Raw genomic sequence first — 8,079 nt, forward strand, 5'->3', positions numbered from 1 at the left:
TACTTTTGGAAACCTTTAAAATATTTTGTTAATTTTGCAAAATCCAAAAAAACGGCCGAGTAAAGTTCTAAAATGTTTTTCGTTTATTCAATTTACAATTTACACAATATATACACGTATATATACATATAGACGTATGTATGTATGTGTGTGCGCACACATTTACGGAAACGTGTAGTGAATGTAATGAGTGAGGCGGAGTGAGAGTGAGTGATAGATAGAGAGAAGAGAGGGATAGAGCAGCGCAAGCAGTTCAATTGGAAAAGCTTATCACATGAGCACAAAAGAAAGACAGAGATAATGAGTAGCGATAACGATAACGGTAATTATAACGGTAACGGTAACGGGGGAACGTGCTGGTGCAAGATGGCGGCCCTCTTCTTTCTGTCTAATTCTTGTCATTGCGGAGTTTGTTCATAAATACGTTTAATGTTTAATGAGAAAAAATATATTGAATCGTAGGCTATTTACAGTTGCGTGGCGAACAAAACAAATCACTGATCAAGATACACGCTGTATGGGGAGATAAAAGGAATTGTGGAGAGTGATGTTAGGTTGAGTTGCAAAAGATTGAGGTTAGATTGAGTTGGGCGTGGAGTGAGTGGTTTTGTGACTATTTGCAAAATTGTATTGTTTGTTTACCTCACGACTTGGCCGCCGTCTGACGCTTGGCCACAACCTTGCCCTGATCACGACTGTTGATCACCTCGGCATGGAAGCCCGTCTCCCAGTCGGCGTAGTACTTGACGGTGCGCACATTGCCATCGGGCTCCACCAGAGAGTATTCGCCCTTGACCACATCGCCATCGCGCTCCTCTCGCTGATGCTTATTATCGCCCGTGTGAGGATCGTTCACAGCATACTCGAAGGCATATCGCGGATGAGCATCCTGCCAAATCACAGAGTTGTAATCGTTAAACTTTTTGGTATTTGTTGCGAACTTACAAAGTGCTCCAGATGCTTCTCTGGCAACACCTTGAGCAGCCCATGTTGAGCCACCGGCGCTGACTTCAGATAAGCTGTGGATGACAGTGGGGCGTGGGCACTCAATGCTGATACGCTGGGCGCATATCGATTGAATCCAGCTCCAAACTGTCCAATGCCATGACCGAGACTGTAGTCGGCCAATGGAGCGCCACCCAAATGCGCCAGGCCACCAGCGGCGTGAGACAGTGCTCCATGGTAGGAGAGGGCTGGCGACACAGCAGCGTGACCCAATGATATGGCACCGTAGTAAGAGCCATCGTGTCCACCTGCTGCTCCCAGGCCTAATTTACCTGTAAGTACGTATGCAACAATAAGTAAGTTGTTTATTAAAAATTGGTTCTATTTTAGAAGTTTTAAAAGGTTCGTTCACGCTGTTTATTCTCTAACTTACAATATAGAATAACTGCTTCATACACTTAATACGTTTATTTGTAAGGCTTTTATAATACCAAAAAGAAATCTAAATTTTTGTTTTAATTTAAATAATTCGCTCTGACACCTTTAACAACAACAAAAACCTAGTTTTTAAACAATTTTTAAAAATAGTTTTGTCATTAATTTGTGAGTATTTACTTTTTCAAAATTAGAACATTTACAATTTTTATTTTCAAATTTATTTGAAGTTCAATAAATTTGATTTTGTATACTACATATTTCTGTGTTCATTATAAATCTATGTTTATCTTAACGAGAACCAAGGTATATATTTTTTTATACCCGCTACCCATAGGGTAGAAGGGTATTATAACTTTGTGCCGACAGGAAATGTATGTAACAGGTAAAAGGAGGCATCTCCGACCCTATAAAGTATATATATTCATGATCAGCGTCAACAGCCGAGACGATCTAGCCATGTCCGTCTGTCCGTCTGTGTGTCTGTGTGTCTGTGTGTCCGTCCGTCTGTCCGTATGAACACCTAGATCTCAGAGATTACGAGAGATAGAGCTATAATTTTTTTTCGACAGCATTTGTTATGTTTGCACGCAGATCAAGTTTGTTTCAAATTTTTGCCACGCCCACTTCCGCCCCCGCAAATCAAAAAAATCGAATAACAAGCGTAATTTTAAAGCTAGAGTTGCAAATTTTGGTATATATAATAATAACTATAGTAGTTATGATTCCTGAAAATTTGGTTGCGATCAGATAAAAATTGTCGAAGTTATAAAAGAAATACTTTTGTATGGGCAAAAACGCCTACTTACTAGGGGTCTTAGTTGCTTTGGCTGACAATCTGGTATATTGAGCCGTCTATGGTATATTTTGAATGCGGTACTATATTGATATACCAAACATATCATTTGGTATATTTTTAGTATTTTTTTTTAAAACTATTTTCGGTATATTTTCAAAATGATACCGCAATATTTTGCCTTTATTAAAAATGGGTAGCGGGTATCTCACAGTCGAGCACACTCGACTGTAACTTTCTTACTTGTTAATAATGAGTTTGACTCTTAGGCTTTTAAACATATAATATAAATAATTGCAAACTCAGGACATGCTATCATCATAAAGTAGTAGATGATGCTTTGACTAAAATTTTGTAACTACGGAGCTTTTTAATAGCGTAATCTACCATACTGAAATGTAATACAATGTCACTTACCCGAATTGATGCCATAAGCTGTGCTGCTGGCATAGCCATGAGCTGCAGCAGGTGCCGTTGTAAGCTTGGTGAGTGCACCATGGCCAGATGCGCCGAAGCCAAGTCCAAGGCCAAGACCCAGTTTGCCAACAGAGTAGCCCTGGCCAAGAGTGTGATATGCTGGAGCAGCGGAGACAGCAGCCAACGCTGGCTTCGAAACATATTGATGTGAGATGGCTCCGTGTCCAGAGCTGGCATAGCTAGCTCCAATAGCAGGAGCTGTGGCAATGTGGCCAATAGCGGGTGCCGCAGCAATGTGACTAATGGCAGGTGCTGCTGCAATGTGGCTGACAGCTGGAGCAGCATAAGTGGCAATAGCTGGAGCAGCGGATACGGTGGCTATCGCTGGCTTGGACACATACTGATGCGAGACGGCACCATGACCAGATGCAGCATAGCCAGTTGCCACTTTGCTGACAATTGGAGTGAGCGCTGGGGCAGCGACGATTGCAGGCGCAGCAGGCAAATAACTCTTGGAGATTGTGGCTCCATAGCTGGCCACAGCTGGTGTGGCATAGCTGGCGATCTTCGTCACAGCTGGAGCAGTTGAGTAGGTAGCCACAGCTGGCTTGGACACGTACTGATGCGAGACGGCGCCGTGGCCACTTGCTCCATAGCTGGTGGCAACTTTAGTGATGGCAGGAGCAGCAGAATAGGTGGAAATGGCAGGAGCTGCATAGCTGGACACCTTGGTAATAGCTGGAGCTGTGGCGTAAGTAGAAACAGCAGGAGCAGCATAGCTGACAGTCTTGGCCACAGTTGCAACAGCTGGTTTGGACACATATTGATGAGAGACTGCGCCATGTCCAGTGCTGCCATAGCTGGTGGCTACCTTGGTGATAGCTGGTGCAGCCGAGTAAGTGGAGATGGCAGGAGCAGCATAGGTGGCAATCTTGGAGATAGCTGGTGCTGTTGAGTAGGTGGCAACAGCTGGAGCGGCATAAGAAGCCACCTTGGCAATGGCCGGAGCAGCAGCGTAAGTAGTCACAGCTGGCTTCGAGACATACTGATGCGAGACAGCGCCGTGTCCGCTGGCGCCATAGCTGGTGGCCACTTTAGTGATAGCTGGTGCTGCTGAATAAGTGGAGATTGCGGGGGCTGCATAGCTAGCCACCTTGGTGATGGCGGGTGCAGTTGCATAAGAGGAAACAGCTGGCTTCGAGACATATTGATGCGAGACAGCGCCATGTCCGCTGGCGCCATAGCTGGTGGCCACTTTAGTGATAGCTGGTGCTGCTGAATAAGTAGAGATTGCGGGGGCTGCATAGCTGGCCACCTTGGTGATGGCGGGTGCAGTTGCATAGGTGGAAACAGCAGGAGCAGCATAGCTGACAGTCTTTGCCACAGTTGCAACAGCAGGCTTCGAGACGTATTGATGGGAGACAGCGCCATGTCCAGAGCTGCCATAGCTTGTCTCTACCTTGGTGATCGCTGGAGCTGCAGCATAGGTGGCAACAGCAGGAGCAGCATAGCTGGCGACCTTGGCCACAACTGGAGCTGCTGCGGGATAAGCAGCCACAATGGGCTTCGAGATGTATTGATGGGAGACATCCGCTGCCTGACTGTAGGTGGCTACCTTGGCGATTGCCGGAGCGGCAGAATAAGTGCTAATTGCTGGTGCAGCATAGCTGGCAATCTTGGCTACAGCTGGCTTGGACACATACTGATGGGAAACAGCACCGTGCCCCGAAGCCCCATACGAAGTGGACAATTTGGTGATGGCGGGAGCCGAGGAGTAAGTGCTGATGGCGGGCGCAGCATAGCTGGCAATCTTGGTGACCGCTGGGGCAGTGGAGTAAGTGGCCACGGCTGGTGCAGCGTAGCTGGCAACCTTGGCAATAGCAGGCGCAGCTGCATAAGTGGCCACAGCTGGCTTCGAGACATACTGATGCGAGACAGCGCCATGTCCGCTGGCTCCATAGCTGGTGGCCACTTTAGTGATAGCTGGAGCAGCAGAATAAGTGGAAATAGCTGGCGCTGCATAGCTGGCCACCTTGGTGATAGCAGGAGCTGTGGCGTATGTAGAAACAGCAGGAGCAGCATAGCTGACAGTCTTGGCCACAGTTGCCACAGCTGGCTTTGAGACGTATTGATGGGAGACAGCGCCATGTCCTGTGCTGCCATAGCTGGTGGCTATCTTAGTGACAGCGGGAGCTGTCGAGTAAGTGGCCACAGCTGGCGCTGCGTAGCTGGCCACCTTGGCTGGATAAGCAGCCACAATGGGCTTGGAGATGTACTGATGGGAGACATCCGCAGCCTGGCTGTAAGTTGCCACCTTGGCCACAGAAGGAGCAGCGGAGTAAGTGGAGATTGCGGGCGCAGCATAGCTGGCAATCTTGGTCACAGCGGGAGCAGCTGCATAGGTGGCCACGGCGGGCTTGGAGACATATTGATGGGAAACGGCGCCAGAGCCACTTGCACCATAGTTTGTGTTGAGTTTGGTCAAAGCAGGAGCTGACGAATAAGTGGAAATAGCTGGAGCAGCATAGCTGGCAATCTTAGCGACTGCTGGCGCCACATAGCTCTCCACCTTGGCGGGGGCAGCGAGGTAAGGAGTGGCCAGAGCAGGAGCTGCAGGCAGATAGGACTTGGAGAGCGCAGGCGCATAGGAGCTGGAGTAGCCAGTGCCGTGAGAGGAGAGCAGCGAGGAAGTCAAGATGGGAGCGGGGGCAGCATAGCTTGCCACCTTGGAGATGGCCGGAGCACCGTAGGCAACCGATGGGGAGTAGGTGGCAATCTTGGAGATGCCTGGCGAAGAGTGCGAGTAGCTGTAGCCAGGCGAACTGTAGGTTTCCACCTTAGAGAAGCCAGGCGTGGCCTTGGAGTAAGTGTAGCCCGGAGAGGTGTAAGTTTCCACCTTGGTGGTCACCTTGGGCGACAAGTAGGGCACACTGCTGGCCGAGGGTGCGGTGTAAGTGGCCACCTTGGAGACGGCTGGCGTGGATTGACTATAAGAGTAGCCTGGAGTTGAGTAGGTGGAAACCTTAGTCAAGGCAGGTGCTGCCGCTGGCAAATAGGCAGCTTCAAGCTTGGGAGCTGTTAGCACAGTCTTGGTTAAAGCTGGCGACACGAGACTCTTGAGCTCAATGCCCGAAGGCACCGTTGTGGCATACTTGGCAGCTGGCGATCTATCCGCATAGGTAATCCCCGGTCCGCCATACTCGGTCGAGGGCGTAAAGAGCGACTTCTGCACCGGAGCCACATACTTGTCGATCTGGGTGATGCCGCCATGTGAGTATCCCGCCAAGCCAGCAGTGGATTCGTAGGATGCGACGCCGCTGCCAACGGATGCGTGCAGTAGGTGACCATTCTCCGAGTAGCTGGATGTGGCCGGTGTCTGAGTGTACTTGGTCACGCCGGGCGTTATGGAGAACTTGACTTCTGGCGCTGGATACGAGTAACCAATGGCACCACTCGCATGAACACAGGGCGGTATTGTGGGCGAGGGATTTGCCAGCGCCGAGCTGAGCACCAGGCTCAGCAGCATAAAAAGATGAAGCTGTTGGGAATAGTTATTGAAGAGATTCAAATATTTAGATATTAAACAAAAGAATAATGATTTGGGAATAAAATATATTAAAAGCAGATTTAAAATACATTAGGAAGAGATTAAAGCTTAAGTTACTAGTTTATGGATTGAAATTAAATTAAAAGAAACAAATTTGAATATATTAAAAAAATTGATAATAGATTGAAATTAATTTAAAATAAATGAATATGTTAGTTGTTTAACAGACTCCAATTTGAAATTCTTGTATACAAAATAAAAATAAAATATTGAAATAGTAATTGAAAAAACTTCATTTTTAACTAAGTAAATAAGTCGCCTAAGAAACAGATGTATTTTTAAGATTTTTCTTAGAATCAATTGAAAACTAAAAACAAAAGAAAAATGTCTTCTTGTTGAATTGTTGTTGAGATAATAATTTTTTGTGTACTTTACTAATAATAAGATGATAAAATAAATAAAAATAAACTTGCATTAAAAAATATAATTTGCCGAATTCTAGTTTTGGTTTATCAAATCATCAGAAAATGATTGCAAATAACAGTGAAAATAGTTTACAATAAAAATATAATAGTAAAGCAAACTAAGGACTTTTTTATTTTTCCATTTTAAAAAATAGTTTCACATTTTAGTGTAGTAGTGATTTTAGTAATTTGAGAATTAAAAATATTCAACACATTTAATTTGATACATGTTGCTTAATTTAAAGTTCAATAATTATTTTTTTTAATGTATTTAATAAGTTTATAAATTAAATTAATTTGATTTGACAAATATTTGTCACATTTCACTTTCCAAACTACATACTTGAAGAAGTATTTTAATTAAATAAGAATATATATTAAACTATGATACTGTCATGAAATTTCTATTTTTATATACTTCATTGAATAATTGTTTAATTTGATATGCTAATAAACTTTTAAATAATTTATTTTCCTATCGTTTCTTAAAATATCCCATTTGGATTACGTGTTCAACATTATAAAAGAAACTTTTAAGTTGCACTTTGATTTGATTGATTTTTAGTACTTGAGAAAATGTGAATCTTGATTTATTATGCATTTTAGTGTTGGTTGGTATAGCAAATTTCACATTCGGTTATCAAACAACAAAATAAATAATCCCATGCTTGAGTGTTTCAGAGAGTTCTTCGAAGTTCGTAGACCCACCTTCATGTTTTCACTTATTCTGCACAGATTAAATAATCCACCTTGTGATATGAAGTTAATGGCACTAAATCCTTGTGAATGGATAATAAATTGACTTAAATTCACGGTATGCACACGATGTGATTGTAATCCTTGTTGTTTTTGGCACAATTTGAATGTCCTTTCGAAGTATGCGCGTATACTTGATATTTCGTTAAGTATTCGATACGAATTTCGAGTGTTGTCAAACAAATTCTCGGCACACACGACACACGCAACGCTCGCTCGATGTAGAGCAACGCGGCTGACTGTTGGCCAGCCCGGCCCTATAATCGCTTATATACGTTCGGTCAGTTTTGGCTCACACGCATGCGCAGCAGCCACGCACCAGTTTGGCGACAGAAAAATCAAAGCAAAAAAAAAATTGCAATATAAATACAACTCACGCACACACACATACATGCACATCAAGCAAAGTCAAATGGATCGATAGAAAACGAGCAGAAAATATATATTTTCTGCTGCGGCTGCTGCTGCGCACTGCGCTAGGAAAAGCAAAGTCGATGTCGAAGTCGAAGTCGAATTCAGAGCAGAGTGCCGAGCACTGAGCGACTGATTGCCTGAAGAAAAATTGATGACTGTTCGTATTTTGGATTTTGTTCAGTTGGCAGTTGTCAGTTCGCTGGCAATTCTCTTTTGTTTTCGAGCTGTTCTCTCGCAACCTGCAAACAGCATCTGTAGTCTATTGCCATTGCAATTGGCCCCACCTTCTCGCAGTGATCTGGGCT

The 8,079-nt window shown here is 44.5% G+C and overlaps 1 protein-coding gene across 1 annotated transcript; it reads right to left on the minus strand.

Moving 5' to 3' along the window:
• Positions 1–66: 66 nt before the first annotated feature.
• On the minus strand, positions 67–7,733 carry LOC132793169 (mucin-19). The gene is made up of 5 exons (XM_060802861.1): positions 7,313–7,733; positions 2,594–6,131; positions 946–1,277; positions 643–889; positions 67–513 (listed from the first exon to the last, which is right to left on the minus strand). The coding sequence occupies exons 1-4, from the start codon at positions 7,316–7,318 to the stop codon at positions 644–646; spliced, it is 4,122 nt and encodes a 1,373-aa protein (XP_060658844.1). The 5' UTR covers positions 7,319–7,733; the 3' UTR covers positions 67–513; position 643.
• Positions 7,734–8,079: the final 346 nt, after the last annotated feature.

Source organism: Drosophila nasuta, chromosome 3 (assembly GCF_023558535.2).
Source record: "Drosophila nasuta strain 15112-1781.00 chromosome 3, ASM2355853v1, whole genome shotgun sequence".
NCBI lineage: Eukaryota > Metazoa > Arthropoda > Insecta > Diptera > Drosophilidae > Drosophila > Drosophila nasuta.